The 19,965-nt window shown below is 40.8% G+C and overlaps 1 protein-coding gene across 4 annotated transcripts; it reads right to left on the reverse strand.

The window, feature by feature from the left end:
- Positions 1–661: 661 nt before the first annotated feature.
- On the reverse strand, positions 662–8,821 carry ARL14EP (ADP ribosylation factor like GTPase 14 effector protein). 4 transcript variants are annotated; one of them, XM_062494387.1, is made up of 4 exons: positions 8,493–8,821; positions 4,227–4,733; positions 3,157–3,287; positions 662–2,354 (listed from the first exon to the last, which is right to left on the reverse strand). In XM_062494387.1, exons 2-4 carry the CDS (start codon positions 4,647–4,649, stop codon positions 2,126–2,128), a joined length of 783 nt encoding a protein of 260 aa, XP_062350371.1. In that variant the 5' UTR covers positions 4,650–4,733; positions 8,493–8,821; the 3' UTR covers positions 662–2,125. The 4 variants fall into 4 exon arrangements, with proteins under 4 accessions (XP_062350371.1, XP_062350370.1, XP_062350372.1 ...); XM_062494386.1 differs by having other exon boundaries at positions 8,524–8,807; XM_062494388.1 differs by having other exon boundaries at positions 8,519–8,807.
- Between the last annotated feature and the right edge of the window lie 11,144 nt (positions 8,822–19,965).

Genomic DNA, 19,965 nt, shown 5'->3' on the forward strand with positions numbered 1-19,965 from the left:
TAATTGTGAGCAATTCTGGCAGATGGGGAAGTACATGTGCTGTTGGGAGTCACATGCATTCACTTTAGATGATGACAAAATAGCTTGTGTGGTGTTTATAAAAAACAGAAAAAAGCAAAATTCATGCTGTAAGCAGTTTCAATCTAGCAAGATGGGAAAGTCTGACTTGTACCAATCAATGTCTTTTAAAAGGAAAATGGTTTTGGGGTACATGGAACTGTATTAAGAACATGGTATTGAACTTAGTAATACACTACAGCCTAGGCATGTTAAGGAAATGCAGCTAAATGGTAATGTCCTAAATAGGTTAGGACATGTGAACAGCCAACAGCAAAATGTTTTTGGTTTTTTTTTTTTTTTTTACCAGAAAAAAACCTAAACCGTAGGTGTCCTCAGGGACAGCACTCACTGGATGCACCCTTTTAGTCAAACACCAGTCCTGTGCATTCTGTTAGGAAAGAACTGTTTTATTTGGGAAAGCAGTCACCTCATAGTGCATCTGTAAAATGAGAGGCTGAATGTACTAACTTTGCACAGACTTAATGGAGATGGAGGAACACAGTTCTAATAATGAGATGCTCTAGGCAAGTTAAGTTACTGGTAGTTACTGAATCCAAAATCTGGCTGTGGACCTGAAGAGGTTACACTCATCACACACACAGAAGCCTGTTAAGTTTATTAACAATGGATACTGCCAATTCTGGTATAATTAAAAAAGTAATAAATGCACATAAATGACACAACTCAACCAGCTTTTCCCCTCACTCTCCTGGCCATTACCTGTTTATGTTTTCATCTAATTCAAAAGATTGCTTAAGATATGAAACAGCGAGAGACATCCACTAAAACAACTGCCAATGCTCTGACCAAAAAAAAAAAAAAGTGATCATTTTTATAACAGATTTAATAAAAATGTAGCATCTCAGTACTTATACTACAGTAGGACCAGCAGATGTCAGCATAGCTCAAAGCATTACTTTGGATTTTGGCAATGTAACGTTCATGACACCTACCAGAACAGAAAAAAAATCTACTGAGTACATAGCAAGACTGTACAACTTTACTGAGTAAGCCCTCAAGAGTTTAACAATATTATTGAAAAAATGTGACCCAACAAACATGCAGCTCTTCCAAGTCATCAAAGATTAGGAAATCTATACAAAACACAATAAAAATGCCAAGAAAATACTGTTACTAAGCCTTTATCTATAAAATCTCTTCAGTAAGCCTTGTCAGAGTGTAAAAGTTTAATATTATGAGGACAGATAATGTATCAACCAAAGACACTTTCCATTCATCTGGGTTTTTTTGTTAACAGTCTAGATAACCTTGGTTTGGAAAGACCCTCAAAGTTCATTTCAGCTGCATATAAACCTTTAAAACCAGTAAAGAGAAAAAAAAATAGGGAGAGGGCTGTTGTTCAGTCCAATTACAGACTGATAACAGAGCAAAATTATTTTAATTTTGTTCTACAGAAACCAACAAAGCAATCCCTATGCCAGGTTAAATTCAGTATTTTAATATGAATTAATTCAATATGAATTCATATTAATTCATATTCTTATATAAGGATAACTTGATCTCAAATCCCAGTAAATGGGGTGAGATCTGAACACCTAAATGCTTTTGACTCCTTTTTAAGTGAACAGTATTGGATTTAACAATGCAGCTTCAATACTTTAAAGAAGATATAGTATTCACTATTAATACTAGGAGAGTTTTATTAATACTGCATGTAAATTCAATGAGAACTTTCACAGCACTTCACAGAAAACAAATTAAAACCCATGAGATCCTGAATTTGAGAAGGAGAAATGAGGGATAAAACAATGTATGAAAGGACAGCGAATGGCTCAGGATAGTTTACATTAGAATTTAGCACCTTGTACTTGAATACAGTTGTTCAGTGAGATCTTACCTGGATGACTAAGCAGCCTTAGTACAATGCAGACTCAAGTGTGAAAAAACAGCAGTATGGCTGTCCCTAACCACACTGAAAGTGAGCACGCCCACCACGCGGACCGTGACAAATTTCAACAGCTTCCATTAAATCACTAAATGCTGAACGTGCTGTGTGTAATGGAAACATGGCCCATACAGTCAGACTGAATAGTGCACAGACACACTACCCCACGTGCTTATTCCTAATGATCTCTCCTCCCTCGATCTCGATCTGCTCGTAGAGCCACTTGCGGTCGCAGCGACATTCCGTGCCGCACTTGTTGGAGCCACACTTGGGACAGGCGTAGAAGCAGCCCAGGCAATCCTCATCCAGGCAGTCACACAGGTCCATCCCACTGTACAGCAGCAGGCCCTGGCTGTCGTACACTTTACTCTTGGCTGGTATCACCTGCCTGTACAATGAAAAACAGCAGTTATTTTCCATGTTCAAATCTGATTGTTATTTTGATGCTAAGTTGATAATATTTGTGGAGGGAAGTTTGCTTTCTTCGGGTGTTCACTTTAACACCGTTCATTTCAAAGATGCACCTACCTCGATAACATTTTTTAGTCCTAATTGTATCTCCACTCTGTGCCCAAACTAAGCACAAGAAACAGGGAGAGGGAAGGGTGTGTAACTGGTGAGCAGCACATTTAGTGTCTGTTTCTGTCTGGTACAGTTACACTTAGGTGGAGAGCAGGGGCAACGCATTAACGTGGTATTTCCTGCATATTTTGTTAAATAGAAAATGTAACTTTTTTTAATCACTCACATTAGAAGGTTGTAACTCCAGTATTATCCAATTTGGAATTAACTTTGGTTTTCATAAGGGAGGTAAGGTCCTAACTTGCACGCTTTTGTTTACCCAGTGTAATTACTGAGTTTACAGAACAACGATAACCAATATTTTAAGTGTAGCCTACTTGATCTTACTATATTCAGATTTACCTTATTATCAGAATTTCAGTTTATGCATGTATTAATAACTAAATATATGGTCTGTGTAGGTGCCTCACAAACACTTTTTTGTGCTTTCCTGAAACATGAACTGTAAGTTAACATTTTATCTTTTATTTATCTCAGGAATGAGAATGATCTTCAACATCCCTAAAACCAAGAAACCAATCCATACACATACAAACCCCCACAGAGATAATGTTACAGGCTGACCATCAAGGTTATTTTATTTTCAAATGAAAGAACTAACAAATTACCTGTCTGAATTGAACATTGCTATTTTTGTTTGCAGCCTTCTTTTTTCCCTTTTACTAGTCTCTGGAGTGAATTCAGTCTGTCGTCCTGGGTTAGCAAACTGGAGCAACTTTAAAGCCTTAGCTGTACGCCCCTGAAGAAAAAGAAAATGTCGCTTAATTATAAATACAAATCTTAATTCTTATAAAAACAACCACTCAAGGATATTGTAATAACCTAGATGAATTCTTGACCTATGATTTCCCAGGAGAAACAACTTAAGTCTTAAAATCTTTATGCTGGAGAGCTATACCCGTCTCTGACCCCAGCAACACAAGCTTTGTAGTAGCAGTTTTAATCAATGCTTTCCAGTCATCCTCCTATCAGCCTCCTAATCAGACTGACATATAATTGAAAAATACAGCTGGGGAACAGATCCTAGAATGCAACTCCTCTTTGCTCAGGGTGCATACAGACAAACTCTTGCTGTTTTGGTTGCCCACACCACAGATTCCCTGTGCACAGCCTGAACAATGCACCCAGCACATTGTGAGCTCAGGACTTGGAGAACTATCCTCCCACAGCTGTGCATGGCTGCCCCCGACCAAATGCCATGGCCTTCACAGTCCAGACACCACAATGAGAGTACACTTAATTCACCTCAGTGCAGGTTCATTCCGTAATGAACTGCAAGAGAAAACCACTTTTTTGTTTCTGTTTTTAACTGAAGAGGTATCTTTAGAAGCAACTTTTGCAGTGCCCAGTTTCAAGCACAGGAGTTTGTTGTTTACAAGGTTTGCCTAACAGCTTAAAATACCAATAGCAGTCTGGTATTTACATGAATTTATGAGTCAGTCACCCTAGTAGACACAATTTTTCAAAACTTAGAGGCCAGATTATTTAATTAGAGAAGATTTTTAAGGTTCTCCAAAATAAAGGTTTAAATACAGTAAACTCCTGCACATCTAAAAGACTACATCCTTTCTTATTTCTGTGAGATAATTTTATGTAGGAATTTCTTTATATAGTAGTTATATGAACTCTTAACAGCTTGCAGAGTACAGAAGATGGGAAAAATGATCCATATACATACATCTGGATCCAGTTTTCTTCTTTGTCGCTCCTCAGGTTCCATATCCACACTTCCATTTATTATCTGCATACATTTGGGACAAAGCTTCCAACCAGGAACAAACTGTCTTCCAAACTTGGCACTTAGAAAAGCCGCATCATCTAAGTCAATTGCTCGCAAGCTTTTCTTTGATAGTTTTCTGTGTATGTTAAAGGGATCACAACAGGATTTTTGTAAGTCTTCAAATCTTTCAATGTAAATTTTTGCATGGTGGAAGCAGATTGTGTTGCTCTCTGACAGAGTTATCCCAGTCCTAAGCTGAAGCAGCAGGAGGTCAGATGAAGATATATCTTGTTTAGTCTTGAAGCCAGTGTGACGGGTGTAATAGGTCTTATGGCATTCATTGGTAGCTTGAAGCTGAACTCCAACTGAACAAGGATCCATTTTACTGTATCAGAACAACTTATTTCATTTATTTTGGCTAAAATGAATTCCTTGAAGCCTTTAGGGGTTTCTGTGGCGATCACCCTAGAGAAAGCATTACAATCAATCAGATTCGCAGTGCAAACTTTTAAAAAATGTGTAAAGAAATTATAGTCTTCTAGTTCAGATAAAACTAAAAAGATACTACATTTATTTCTGGAATCAAAGCAGGCATCATCTTCTATTCCGTGGCTTTTTCTTTGGTTTTTTTTTTTTTGCGCTAAAGTAAGTATCTATTCAAAATGTTTCATAGCACTACTTTCTCAAAAGCAATGTGAGAGGAAGTATAAGGTGCATGAATTGTTCTCACTGCAGCTTGCTCTGTTCATTGGTTTTCCCTCTCTTGGGACAATCCCTGCTAGTCAAGACCTAAATGCCCACAGAAGGGGACTGCTGGTGGATAAACAAAAGTCACCTATCCTGTGTTCAAGGAGTTTCTAAGGGAGGAAAAAAAGCTGCAGAAGGCAGGCTGCACTGGCTGGCTGATGTCAGTCAGCAATTCTCATCCAGCAGCACTTTCCTGTATGGTGTTTCCCACGTGTATCAGGTGCAGGTGAACACCCTGGATTAACCTGAGCCTTTCCAAGAACCAGTCTGGGCTATGCACAAAGACTGGAGGTTCCAGACTGCACAAAGATTGGAGGGTCCAGATGTGTGCAGTTTTGGGGTCATGAGGCCTTTCTGTGCAGCCTTCTACCGGGCAGTTATTATATGGTGATACACTAACACCAAATTAAATTACCAAATGCCAAGTGAGCCACTGCAGACTGGTCTCACACTCTGGCCAAAGTTTGTTGCTAGCCCAGTGCTGGTCCTAACAGACCAGAGCCTGAGCCCATCTTGCACTATTTTCCACTCAAACATAAAAACCAAACTGCTACCAAAAGAAAGGAATCAATTACTCTCAAATCCTCCAAGAACCCTAACTAAAATAAATGTAGCTAAATTGGGATGTTTACGTTCACCTACACCCTATCCTGCAAAGCCAAAACCCAAAAAAATGGAAAAGCAGTGTACTGGTTGTGTCTGGGATAGAGTTAAATTCTTCAGAGTAGCTGGTGTGGGGCTGTGTTTTGGACGTGTGACCTAACCAGTGTTGATAACACGCTGATGTTTTGGCAGGGCTAACTCAGCATGGCAGCCTTTTCTGCCTCTCACCTTGCCAGGGTGGGGCTGGGGGTACACAAGAACTTGGGAAGGGAAGGAGCCAGGACAGCTGACCCCAAGGGACCCTAAGGATATCCCAGAGCATATGGCCTCGTGCTCAGCAGCACCAGGAGTGAATGTCTAAGCATTGGTCAGCTGGTGCTGAGCAATTGTTTTCACTTGCACTGCTTGGCTTTTTCTTTCTGCTCTCTTTTCTTTTTAGTTTATTTTTGTATTTCCCCTACAATACTTTTAAAAACATCTCTGAATGATTAAGCTGTTTTTATCTCAACCCTCAACTTTCTCACCTTCACCCTTCTGATCCTCCCCTCAGTGAGGGGATAGCTGTGTGGTGCTTAGCTGCCAGCTGGGATTAAACCACAATGTACATTTTTCTGTTCTGACCACAGAACAGGGTATTATGGCCTTTTAATCAATACAATTATCTACCAGTTGTCCAGTGCTAAAGAGTCTGGGATTCTACATTCAATAAAAAAAAATAAAATAGCACCATACACAGTCTAATGACATGGAAAAAAAAAAGTGTAAGTTTAGCCAATACACAGAAATATAAGCATGGCAGTGCAAGAGCTTAAAAGAGAATAATAAGTCAATAGGATTTTTGGAATTAATCTGAAAAGCCACTGGTTGGAGCATTTTTGCAGCAGAAATGCTCTTGGCTGCAATACTTCAGTTTTTCTGAAGCAGATGTTTATATTTGCTTACATGAAGCAATTCCACATTTCCATACATTAAACTGTATGCACAGTTACTGAAAGATCTTGCATAGAACTTGGTATTTTTTGATTTAACTGATGCAAATATTAATCATCTGAGAGGTTCTACGTGGGTCAGTAAACTTGTCTGAAAATGCAATTTTATATCTGATTTGAGACACAATTATAACTGAATGACCATTTTTATATATATTTGCTCAGCCTACTGTTAGGAATCCTGCAGCTTTCACATTTAAATTAGAGTAAGAAAAATAGAGGCACAAAAAGTCCTGAATGTAGAGGGACTACATAAAATGCTTTAAACCTCAGTTTGCAGAAAAGAATGCGTGTGTTTCATTCTGAAAACAATGCAAACTCAGTTCTGGTTTTTTGCAAGTGATCTGAAAATACAAAGACTTAAGAATTCTAATACTTAACACTGATTTCTCAGGTCAAAACCTAAATCCTGTGGTTTCAGGGCTAGACCTAGTGTACTCCTAAATTGCTATGCCATCTGAACTTTTCTTCACTCAGATTTCTGTAAACTAACACTTGAAGTTTTGTGCTTTTCAGATCTGCACTGAATAATATGCATAAGAAGGGCAGATGTCAATGAAATTAAAAAAAAATTCTTTTTTTCAGTGGCTGCTGAGCACCCACTGTGGGAAGTTTTGCTACACAAAAGTTCCAGTGCCTTTGCCTATTTACACACTTTTACTGCAGTAGTGACTTTGAATGATTTGAAAATCTTTTTTAAAAGACCACCTATCAAACTTCTCCATCTTAGTGAACCAGCTCTCATTATAATTAATCCTCTTTTATTAACTGCACAAAGTTTGTGTTTCAAGCCAAGGTAACTGGAACTGTTAATGATCAAAGTTCACTGCAGCCAAGCTAACATTTTTAGAGCAATTTAGGCAATACCAAATAGCTTTACTCAAAGAAGTCTGTTACAGGCTCTGCATCAAGCCTGCTTCAAGTGTTCACAAGCATTTTTGACTGATTCCTGCTGTGGAAGGTGGGATTTGTGGGTGGGGCTGAAACACACTAGGTCAATATATAAGTGATGGTCTGAATTTTCAAAATTTGCACATGGATCATAAGTCAGGATTCTTGGAACGTGTTCTTATTGAGAAACACAATTTATCTTCTAAGGAAAAAAAAAGCCAACCAGGTAATTATTGCCATGCTGTCCCTGTCAGGTCTCTGTTTGACTGCTAACTATGCTAAGTGATATTCCCTGTATTAAACTGCAGAAGAGCACAATAGTCTGTCACCTCGATTTCTTCAAATTACAGTACTGCTGACACAATGCAGGGATCCCATCCACTTGTGACAACTGATAGAAGATTTGTGTTAATCATAAAAGTATCGGGGTTTGTATAAACCAGAATACTAAAGTCTGAAATGAAGCACAGACATTAAAGAAAAATATATATGATTAAATCATTCTGTTTAAATCCCCTCTTATGAATATTGTGTTTTTCAGTAAATTGTATTTGATACCAATTTGTAAAACGGGGTTTTCTCACAGCCTGAAAGATATTGCAAAATCAGATTTCCTGCCTTTGTATAATCAATTGCAGCCTTAAAGGTCTTTGCGATACCAGATTTCCTGCCTTGGTGTAATCAATCCCAACCTATCTGTTAAGACCAGACCCCCCCCATGTCTACTGTTCCTTATCTACCAAGACCACATGGCTGCTTGACAAACTGTCCGGAGACTACAAGGAAAACCATCCTATAAAAAGGAGCTGCAAACCAAGGCTCGATGGAGCGTGGAGTGGGCGGTGACCCCTCACGTTCCCCAGCGCTGCTTGCTCCGTCTACATCAAATAAAACAATCTAAATTTTGTTAAATATCCCTGATTTTCCTGTGAATTCTCCTAGGAGGAAAGAGGAAAGCGTTTGAAACCCCAAACCCCAAGGTTTATACGTGCACCTGTGCAATGGTTAGCCAGGGCTCACCGTACCAAACGCCACAGCCCGGAGGAAAGGCTCGATGAGGGGCAGCACAGCGGAGTCCAGAGCAGTGCACTGTGAAGGAAGAACCTGTCTCACACGGACAGCGCTGGCCTGAAACTGCCCCGGGGAAAGAAAGGCCCGGCCCTTCCACTGCCGGACGCGCACCCCGCTACCTCCCCGCGGGCTGTGCCCCGCCGTGCCGGTACCTCCCCGCGGTGTTTGTCCCGCCGTGTGGGCTGTGTTCCGCCGTGCCGGTACTGGGAACGGGCTCCGTCCCCGGCCATGAACGGCCCCAAACAGCCCCGCACCACAGAGTCGAGGGGAGCGGGCGGCACTTCCGGCGGCACTTCCGGCCGGCGGGCTGCGACAGCGACACCTGGCGGCGCGGAGGGGGCGGGCCCGGGCCGTGGGGCCGGTGTTTCCCGGCGCTTCCCGGTGTTTCCCGGCGCTTCCCGGTGTTTCCCGGCGTTTCCCGGCACGGGCGGCGGAGTCGGGGCCAGAGCTGAGAGAATGCCTCCGGCGGCAGCCGAAGAGCACAGGGCCGCGACCCAACGCAAGCTCCGCCGGGCTGCAGTGAGGCAGAGGGAGGCCGCCACTGACCCGGGCTGGGGCCGGTTCGGGGTCTCGAGAGTGCCCTGTGCTATCTCAGGAGTGCCCTGTGCTGACCCAGGAGTGCCCTGTCCTATCCCAGTTGTGCCCTGTGCTGTCCCAGTTGTGCCCTGTGCTGTCCCAGGAGTGCTCTGTCCTATCCCAGTTGTACCCTGTCCTATCCCAGTTGTGCCCTGTGCTGTCCCAGTTGTGCCCTGTGCTGTCCCAGGAGTGCCCTATGCTATCTCAGTTGTGCCCTGTGCTGTCCCAGGAGTGCCCTGTCCTATCCCAGTTGTGCCCTGTGCTATCCCAGTTGTGCCCTGTGCTGTCCCAGTTGTGCCCTGTGCTGTCCCAGGAGTGCCCTGTCCTATCCCAGTTGTGCCCTGTGCTGTCCCAGTTGTGCCCTGTGCTGTCCCAGGAGTGCCCTGTGCTATCCCAGTTGTGCCCTGTCCTATCCCAGTTGTGCCCTGTGCTGTCCCAGTTGTGCCCTGTCCTATCCCAGTTGTGCCCTGTGCTGTCCCAGTTGTGCCCTGTGCTGTCCCAGGAGTGCCCTGTGCTATCCCAGTTGTGCCCTGTCCTATCCCAGGAGTGCCCTGTGCTGTCCCATTTGTGCCCTGTGCTATCCCAGTTGTGCCCTGTGCTGTCCCAGTTGTGCCCTGTCCTATCCCAGTTGTGCCCTGTGCTGTCCCAGTTGTGCCCTGTGCTGTCCCAGTTGTGCCCTGTGCTATCTCAGTTGTGCCCTGTCCTATCCCAGGAGTGCCCTGTGCTGTCCCATTTGTGCCCTGTGCTATCCCAGTTGTGCCCTGTGCTGTCCCAGTTGTGCCCTGTGCTGTCCCAGGAGTGCCCTGTGCTATCCCAGTTGTGCCCTGTGCTGTCCCAGGAGTGCCCTGTGCTATCCCAGTTGTGCCCTGTCCTATCCCAGTTGTGCCCTGTGCTGTCCCAGTTGTGCCCTGTGCTGTCCCAGGAGTGCCCTGTGCTATCCCAGTTGTGCCCTGTCCTATCCCAGTTGTGCCCTGTGCTGTCCCAGTTGTGCCCTGTCCTATCCCAGTTGTGCCCTGTGCTGTCCCAGTTGTGCCCTGTGCTGTCCCAGGAGTGCCCTGTCCTATCCCAGTTGTGCCCTGTGCTGTCCCAGTTGTGCCCTGTGCTGTCCCAGGAGTGCCCTGTGCTATCCCAGTTGTGCCCTGTCCTATCCCATTTGTGCCCTGTCCTATCCCAGTTGTACCCTGTGCTGTCCCAGGAGTGCCCTGTGCTGTCCCAGTTGTGCCCTGTGCTATCCCAGTTGTGCCCTGTGCTGTCCCAGTTGTGCCCTGTGCTATCTCAGTTGTGCCCTGTCCTATCCCAGTTGTGCCCTGTGCTGTCCCAGTTGTGCCCTGTGCTATCCCAGGAGTGCCCTGTGCTATCCCAGTTGTGCCCTGTGCTGTCCCAGGAGTGCCCTGTGCTGTCCCAGGAGTGCCCTGTGCTGTCCCATTTGTGCCCTGTGCTATCCCAGTTGTGCCTTGTGCTGTCCCAGTTGTGCCCTGTCCTATCCCATTTGTGCCCTGTGCTGTCCCAGTTGTGCCCTGTGCTGTCCCAGTTGTGCCCTGTGCTATCTCAGTTGTGCCCTGTCCTATCCCAGTTGTGCCCTGTGCTGTCCCAGTTGTGCCCTGTGCTATCCCAGGAGTGCCCTGTGCTATCCCAGTTGTGCCCTGTGCTGTCCCAGGAGTGCCCTGTGCTGTCCCAGGAGTGCCCTGTGCTGTCCCAGTTGTGCCCTGTCCTATCCCAGTTGTGCCCTGTGCTGTCCCATTTGTGCCCTGTGCTATCTCAGGAGTGCCCTGTGCTATCCTGGGAGTCACCTGTGCTTTCCCAATGTCCTTCAGGCACTATTTTGCATCTCACCCTGGCCCCAAAAATCAGTGCTTACAAAATTATTTTTTTAATTTTAATTTTAATTTTTATTTTTATTTTTTTTTAAATAAACCAAGCTCTCTCAAATCTATTGCTTTATTTAGGGGAAAATTTTGACATGGCTTTTTGGTCACCAAAATGTCTTTCAAACGTCTGTTACTCTTTTTGGTTTGTTGGGTTTGGGTTTTTTAGTTTGTTGGCATTTTAAAATAAATTCTACTCTGTGCTGAAGAGGTGCCTGGGTGGGGTGGTGTTTTCAGGGTTGTGCTGGGATGAACTTGAAGGTCTCTTCTAGCCTTGATGCTTCTCTGAACATCTTCAGGACAATAATGGATTTATCAGGGAGGAGGTATGAAAATTTGACCAGGCCTCATTTGGTCCATGTCTAGGTAGTGACAGCATGCCCTAATTATTCTTGGGCATTTTAGAACAAAGGTGGTAATAAACAGAACATGGTTGCCCCAACAAGTACCTTAAATTCATAATACTGACGCTAGTTTTGAATTATGGTGTTAGTGATATCTAAAAGAAAGCCTTAAATGACCTCTCAATGCCCACACAAAGTTTCTGTTGGTTTAACTAAATGATTGCTATCTGGCTTTCCAACAGCTCTCCAGTGGAGGTTAATAGATATTAATATTAAGAAAGCTGAATCTTAGGACAAATACAGAAGGGCATGGCAAGAGCCCAAAAAAAAAAAGAATTTTAATGAGCTGGTCCAAGTAACAGAATCATGAATTCCTTGGGGTTTCACACAGCTGTGCTGACAAGTTCTAAGTTCTAAGCAAATCATTTGGGACTGAGATGGGGCAGCAAGTTGGGTAAATAGAAGCTCAGCTTGATTAGTCATAAATATTTGGGTATAGAGCTAGGTGCTCTCTTGAGATCTAGCAGTAGTTTTTTATGACTTTGATATATTTTTGCTATGTTTTTATATATTAGAAAATTAACTACTGAAGCCAACTGGGCACATGGAGTAGAAACATCACAAAAGACCCAAAACAAAGTGGTTTTTGTTTCTTTGTTTTGTTTTTATTTTTTTAAAGTCTGTTATTTACAGTAGCCATTGTCAGTACTAGAAGAGGGATTGGAAGAGGGTATTTTCATATAGAAATATGACACTGAGATTGTCTATAAATCAGGATATCTTTTCACCTAACTTTTTGAACAATGTTGAAGAAATAGTGGGATTGTGGTCTGAAAATAATTACAAGCCTGTGGAGAAATTATTTTATCCTTGCTTCAGGAGATACCCAGAGTTCTAACATGGGAATGCAAAGCTTTAATATGTGGGAGTAATAGCATATAGGTTGTGCCATTTGCTCTTTCTCCATCTGACCACTAAAGAAAAACATTTTAAGTTCCATATATATAGCTTAAGTCATGCACTGGCCCAGTGATGACAGAGAGACTGTGAATTACTGTCATTCAAGAAAGCTTCAGTAAGGCTGCTTCTGCTGACTTGTGTGGCTTAGGATGAAATACGTGGAGTTAATGAAGGGGAATAATTAATGAGAGGAGATTGGAGTTACAGGTTGTGACATCAATTTGTATTAAAAGAATATAGGAAGAGCAGTGAGGTGCATTCACGTTTTCAGTGTTAGTGTCAGTATGTGAGGCTGACTGTATAGGGCTGGTTTCAGGTTTTCTGGGAATTAACTTGTAACAAATCTGCCAGCCATGGATTTGGACTGGTTTTGGTTGATCACATTAGCTTTCCTCTGTGTAGATGGAATGGTGCCTTAATGAGGGAGAGCTTTGGGATTTAGAGTAAAAGGACTCTAGATATGAAGAATGAAGGGTAACAGGAACAGTTGCTAGACTAGATGTGGTAAAAATATCCTCGTGTGTTCTGGTGATACTGGGCAGGAACTTAAATTTGTTTCTCTTCCAATGCAGGTTATCTCCATATACCATTTTCACTCATAGGGGCATCTGAAACTGTCCAAGCTCATGCTGCAAAGGAATATGTATGTCAAGGTAATTTTTAATGGATTTTGTGTTGAACAGTAGCAGAAGCTCTACTCTCTCCTGTTTGTTCTGCTCACTAAGAGTCAGTGATTCATGTGTGCCTTAGTTCCCTCATGTGTAAAAACTGAATAAAGCAGTATTGACATATATCATCACTTAAAAATTGCCGTGTTTTTCCATTGCCCTGATTTCCAGAGCTTAAAGCAGTGACAGATTTGTTGCTGACCTGCAGAAAACATTGTGATAGACACAGAAGAAAGGTACTTGTAACTGTATTCAGTATAGTATAAATTCCAGGTAGCTCATCTCAAATTTCAAAGGTAATCAAGCAAAAATTTTTCATAATTTTGCCTATCATTTGAACAGCATTGTTCAGCATTGTTTTAAGATCTTACACCTTATCAGAAAAACCTCCCAGAGATTCCATTCACCTATATAATATCCAGTTAGTCTGGTCTAGAAATCAGCAAAATACTGATGAGTGCCAGAGATTTTATTTTTTCTTCAGTCTAAGCAAGTTTGAGGATGCTGTTAAATTGTTTTTTTTTTTTTTTATTAAAGAGAAACAGGCTAAGATATTCTACTAGTACAGAATCACTATCTCATGAAGTGAGTTTTTTTAACTTTAGTGTCAAATAGAAATAAAATGTCCATATTATTATATTTGGCATATTCTATATAAAAAAATAAAATCTGACATATTTGATAAAGAAAACGGAATCTAATTGTGGTTATATATTTTTGCTACCACCAGGGATCCTATTAGTTTTCTTCAAGGCAAACATCTCTCTGTCTAGCTCCTACAAAATGTACTAGAACACAAAGTAGGCATAGATGTGGTCTGCCTTGACTTTCTCTTAGATTTTCTTATAAAATATTGTCATCTACTCTCTCAAAATCATGAAGTCAGAGATATAGAGAGGAATTGTTGCAGGGAAAAAGGGCAGAAAAAAGCTGATAGTTTCGGTAGGGAGCATTTAGACATAAATGGAAAAAGGAAAATAGGTAGCCTACATGTGCTTTTCCTTGTAGAAAATGTGATGCCAAGTGCTGCATTTTATCTAAAAGTCATGAATGTCACAAAGAGAACTGTTTGTTTCACACCAAGTCTTTAAGACATGAAAAGTCTGGGTAACATCATAAAACTATTTAAAAAAAAATCTTAAACGTTACCTTGGCATATTTTGTAGCATGCTATGAGTTTTATTTTATTAGATATGGATATTTTAGCATGCATGTACTGGCTTAATTTGCTCTCTGGCCTGGTTGTTCTGGTTTTTATTTTAATTTGGCAATATTATAAAGACTTCTGATTATTTTAAGAATTCACATTTAAATTTTGGCACACAACTGTTGAATATTTGGATTCATATCATGGTTCAGTTTTTTGAGGTATCTAGAAATAATAGAAATACTGTCAGGCTGAAAAAAATAGTCCCCCTCAACACTTTGAGGGTTGAGTCACGAAGAGAATCCTCTTCTTTCTGGGATGCCTCTTTGGGAATCTTCTGCCCTTTCCAGGCTGATTTCATGAGAGTCCTTATAAATTTATTGCTCTGGACATTCTGTTTCTGCTCAGTGAGATCTTTGTGTTGAGGAGGATTTTGGCTGCTGCTTCCCGTCCGCTCCTCTTGTCTGAGCAACTTCACAGATGATGTAGCATCACCCTGTTGCTATTCTGTGTCCTTTGCTTTGGGGTTGAAGACAGCGTGCTCAGAAACTTGGATGTCAGCTGTCCTTTGGAGTTGGTGCAGTGACTCTCTGCCAGTTTGGATCTCATTTGGGATACAAACCCCGTGTTTGGGAGTTTCCTTTACCCATCTCTAAAGATACTGAATTTATTTCTGATTCAAAAAGCAGGGGCATTAGTAAAAGCAATGTCATTCAGTCTCTTTCTAGTCGCTTCCAGAGCAACTAATCCTTGCACAGACCTCAGACAGTCAGTGCTTACTCACTGGTAACTGGTCAGGGTGTTCACGGAATTCAGGATTTGTCCTTTCCTAAGAAAAATGTCCTCTCCGTAGTTGGCTTGGTGGAAAACAAAGGTTGTTAATCTGACAGTTGGTGAAGAATCAAATAGAGAAAACTACTTTTCTTTTAATTGGTGCATGCTGAATCATTAGTCTGAGTGTTCTCCCCAGTGCACCCTGATATCCCAGGAAGCAAAGACCATGGATCATGAATAAATGCTGTGGGTGGACTTTATTTATGTCAGAGTGCAAGTGTGGGTTTATGGATCATACATCACTCCAGGACGCCTCCTACGATTTTTGCCTATTAAATAGTAGGACTTGATTAATGGTTACTCTGCATTTCTTTTATGCTGTTTGCCACAGAGAGCAAGCTCTAAGGCTGCCTTAATTGAACACCAAAGCTGAGGAGAAGAAACAAACACATTGGCATTTAGGTCAAGAACTGTTGGTTCTGTGGCTGCCACCAGCCAGTGAAAAGCACTCTAGTTAAGTCCTAATTTTGGGAAAACTATCCAGCAAAATAGCTAGCAGTGATTATTAGCCATTTTCTGGAAACTCTCATGTATTATACTGTCTATAAAGGGAGAAATTTTCCTGTAGTATTTTTATTCAAGGAAAACATTTACTCTGTTGACATGGGCTGTACTGGCATAACACTGCTACTGTGGTTAGCTGATGCATGCTATAGTTAAAAAGGATATTTTCCATGGCAAATCACATCTGTCTTAACAATCGCCAGTTTGTTATCTCATTGAGAAGATCCTAAGCAATATTACTTAAAGAAGTTGAATGGCTTGCTGAAATCCCAAAGCAGACCAGTATCAATGTAAGAATAGCACCTCACAAGCCTCGGTGTAGACTTATGGCTTGAGGTGTCCTGTGCAAGGTTTTGTTGTTGCAGTTGTGCTGGTGTAATTCACATGGGACACATGTTTTAGGATAGCTTGTGGTTTAGTGAGGCCCTGCTGCGAGAGGATCTTTGCTTACTAACTTTTCTATTCCTAACACACCAGTTCTACCACGCTTCCCCAGTTCCACCCATGGAACAGTGAAAACGTTTGTGACAGGGGATGTCACAAACTGACTCTTACATTTGACTATGAAGTGAGTTGTGCATATTCTTGTCAAACATAAAGTCTTGGTGTTAAAATGGTCACTGAAGCTGGGCATATGCACAAACAATAAAGAAATGTTTCTGTGAGCTTAGTTTTTTTTTTTTTTTCAGTCCTCTTCTGATGCAGGGGTTGGGCTCTGCAAGAAATTCAGAAACTATTCTTCACTTCTGCAGTGTTCTACTCCATGACTCACTGTACATCAAAATTTTCTGCCAACTGTAGCTGTGGGAATTATCATGGTTCCTTGAAATCATTGTAAGAAATAAGACAGTTATCCCATGAAACCTTTACTGTAATCAAGTTTATTTATATATTTTTTATTTTTACATTTGAGAGTGATATTTCTTTTTCTTAAGGCATGAGAGACAGTTACATTGTCTATCAGTTTTATGGCCTTCTGACAAATGGCTGGCCTAAAACCACACTGTTTGCCCCGATTTCATGCCTCATTATGCATTTGGAGAGAAAATTGTCCATCTGTCTGCAATTGATGGGCCTGTTAGCAGGTACCAGCAGCTACTGTGAATAGTCCCAGTCTAAACATAGCAGCTTTTGACTTGCAGAAACGAAAGTAAACCCATTACATATTGCATTAGGCTGTGCTTTTTGAAAGTGTTCAAACAACCAGATTTTGAATGCTTTATCCTCTGTCGTTGTTTTGAAAGAAAAACAGAGAAAGACTCTGACAAATGATGGAAGGAAAGTCCACTGTTTCCCATTCCCCCCATAAAAACCACAGTAGTACGTGTTCAGCTAAATCATTTTGTGGATGTACTTTGGAATACCAAAGCCAAACCAAGGCTAGTGCTTATTATGCTTGAGCTAAGCAATGGATGAGTCAGTTTAAAATTTATCTAGTGTCGTACGGTACATATAGAAGTTACAGCAACAATTTTCTTTATGAATTTCATTTAGTCCAAGTAACATAAGAGGACACCTCAGCTTGCAGAGGAAACAAATAATAAAAGTTTAAATAAGAAGAATTATTTTAAATTAATTATTATTTATTGATTATAATTAATAATTATGGAAGTCAATATTAGCAGGTGTGCAGACAAAAGAAAGTCCAACTGATCCTAAAGGTGACCTGGAAAAAGTTTCTTAGTTTTGACAGTAATTATAAGCTTTGGTTTTTCAAATTAAATATTTTCATCTTATGTCTTTATTGAAAGCTAAAGAACAGGAAAGGTGGTATCATGCAACGTGCAGTTAAAATTTCTTTGTGGAGGCAGTGACATTGTATACTTCATTGAGACTTCTTGTTTCTCTGGGTTTTAGTGTCATTCCAGTGCCAACATGACACTAGGAGCGGGGAATGTCCTGTGTGTCCCCTAAGTGTGTCCCCACATACCCACAGCATCGAGGGAAAGCTCCATGTGTGTATCCAGTGCCAGGTTCCCAGGATCAGCTGGAGCCTGCTGCAGGCCTACAGTGTGGGCTCACTAGTGGCTTGCACTGAGATTCCAGGGTGTTTTTAATGCTCTATCTGAACACCTTCTAGAATATCTTCTAATAGCTTCTTGAGGCAGCTCATACCATAAGCTGGGTTTACTCATTCGTAACATTCTCCTCTTTCCACTGCTGTGTTCAAATGTTCTTTTCAAGTTTTTCCCCGGGTAAGTTGAGTACCAGCTTCACAATAATGGTGTGCTATCATTTTATCTATAATGGTCAATTTCTGAGGCAGTTGCAGCATGTTAGTCTGCTGGTTTGATTTTGACAAAATTATGCATTTCCACAACAGTATTTCTGATATAAACATTCCTTGTCTTCCAAGAAATCTTTGTTGCTATCATATGTCAAAGGTTTTGTTTCTTGTGTCAGTAATGTGAATTTGCTATGGTCTATAGCCACTTTTACTGTGGGAAAATAAATTATTCACCATTTAAATAAAATTTTTATTTGGAAAGTCCATGGTTTTCCTGAACTTTATAGTTAGCAAACTGCTAGGACCTTCTGCTTCTGTTTCTTTGGATCAGCTGAGTGTAATTCTCAGATAATTGAATGGCTTTGTACATCCTTGTCAGTACCAATTTTTCATTGTCAGGGCACTGTGTTAATTCTCTGTTTATGTAGGACAACCAGTGTTGCTGTATGACTGAGAATAGAATACACTTTTATTTCTTTTAATCAGTAGCACGATATTTAGCCTCTTTTTTTTTTCACTGTCAAGACTTTTAAGAATTCATTGAGATGTTTTTGTAGTTGCTGAGATATCCAGCCTCCTCCAAATCTGGTTGTTAGGAGGTGTCACATGCTTTTGCATAGCAGATAAAAATGTGCTGAGTGGTGAATGAAATCCTAGAGAAGTCACAGTGTCACAATGTTGTGGGGTTAATTTCGATTCTGAAATTTTCTTCAAGCAATTCTGAAGTGCAAAGAACCATTCTGTTTTTGGGAGTGATGCCATTTTATCAAGACTCCAGGTTCTTATTCTTTACCAGGAACAAAAAGATTCCCATTGTCTGCTTGTCCAGCTGTTGTCAAGTCATCTGGACATCATTTCAGATTTCCAGTTGTAAGACAATTGCTAATTGCTTTGAACACATCTCCTTGTACTTTTTCAGTTTTTATTTTCAAAGGATAAACTGCCTTTTTCTGTTACAATTTTAGTATTTTAATTTTAGTTTTAAAATATTCATAACTGTGTAGTGACACTTATCTTTCAGGTATTTGAATTTAATATAATCCTTCCAGAGTGTGTTTTATTTTGTTTTTATGACTTTATTGCCTTCCAGCTGTGGGAGACAAAAATTTGGGCCAGTTTTAATGTTAAATTAATGTTATTTTAAATACATAAACATGCCACTAGAACATTTCCTTAATTATTCACTTTAATAGACTGTGACCAAAATGTTGTTTTTCCTTTTGTGTAATTTCCTTTTCTTTTCTGTCATCTCAGTGTTTGTGGTGGTTTTTATTGCTTTTTTTCCCCTTTATTTTGGAGCCTATGCATATTATGTTCATCCAGCCTCTTTGCAGTACGACGCTATAATGAGTGGAAGAATTTTAAAAGTCTCCATCACTCTTATTCTTGTATTCTTGATGATAAACATTCATTTACTAACTACCTATGGATTTTGGACTATTAGGAAGTCCATGGAGAAGTCCTTAGAGTCTCAAAATTTGTTAACTTTGTATAAGAGTCTGATTGTTCTGTTTTGGCAGCCAAGAGCCACATTTATGGCCTACAAGTTGCATGTGTCAAGTGCTGCATAAAAAAATTTGAGCAAACCAAAGAATGAAAAAAAACCACCAAAACAAACAAACAAACAAACAAACAAAACAACAACAACAACAAACAAAAACAAAGAGCAAACCAATTTTTCTATGGTTGCAAGCAAATGAGTATTAGGAAACCTGTCCAGAAAACGATTCAGCAAATAAATTCTGAGTGACATAGGCTGAGAAAATTTCTCTCTCAAAGGGCTACTTCATATTGTTAATATTTTATGGTCTCTTAGAAATTATCAGATGGGATAATTACAATTTTGTTATGTATTGATCTGACTGGAGAGATGTTTTAAATCTGGATTTTTACCTGGATCTTCTCAAAGTACAGAGACACTTGAAAGATCCTGGTGTGCAGGCTCATCCTAAGATTCTCAAGTAAAGGAGATGCAAAAGAACTTTCAGAATTTTCAGTCTCAGGAGAAATGTTCTCATAAATTAATGTTTTGTGTATTAATGAGGTTTCTCAGATTGTAAGTGGTTTTTCTTACACTCTGGAGTGGTCCAACAGTGAAGTACACAGAAGCATCTGCTTTGTTCTGGGTTTGTTCCCATGAGGTAACTCGTGCTCTGCACAGTGGTACATTCTTCTGCTGAAGGAGGGGGAAGCTCATTTTGTGAAGTGAAATATGGTCACTGTGTACTGTGCTTGGATCAGGGTGAGTGCTCTGGAGTTAGGTCAGACTTG

Source organism: Cinclus cinclus, chromosome 6, assembly GCF_963662255.1.
Source record: "Cinclus cinclus chromosome 6, bCinCin1.1, whole genome shotgun sequence".
Lineage (NCBI taxonomy): Eukaryota > Metazoa > Chordata > Aves > Passeriformes > Cinclidae > Cinclus > Cinclus cinclus.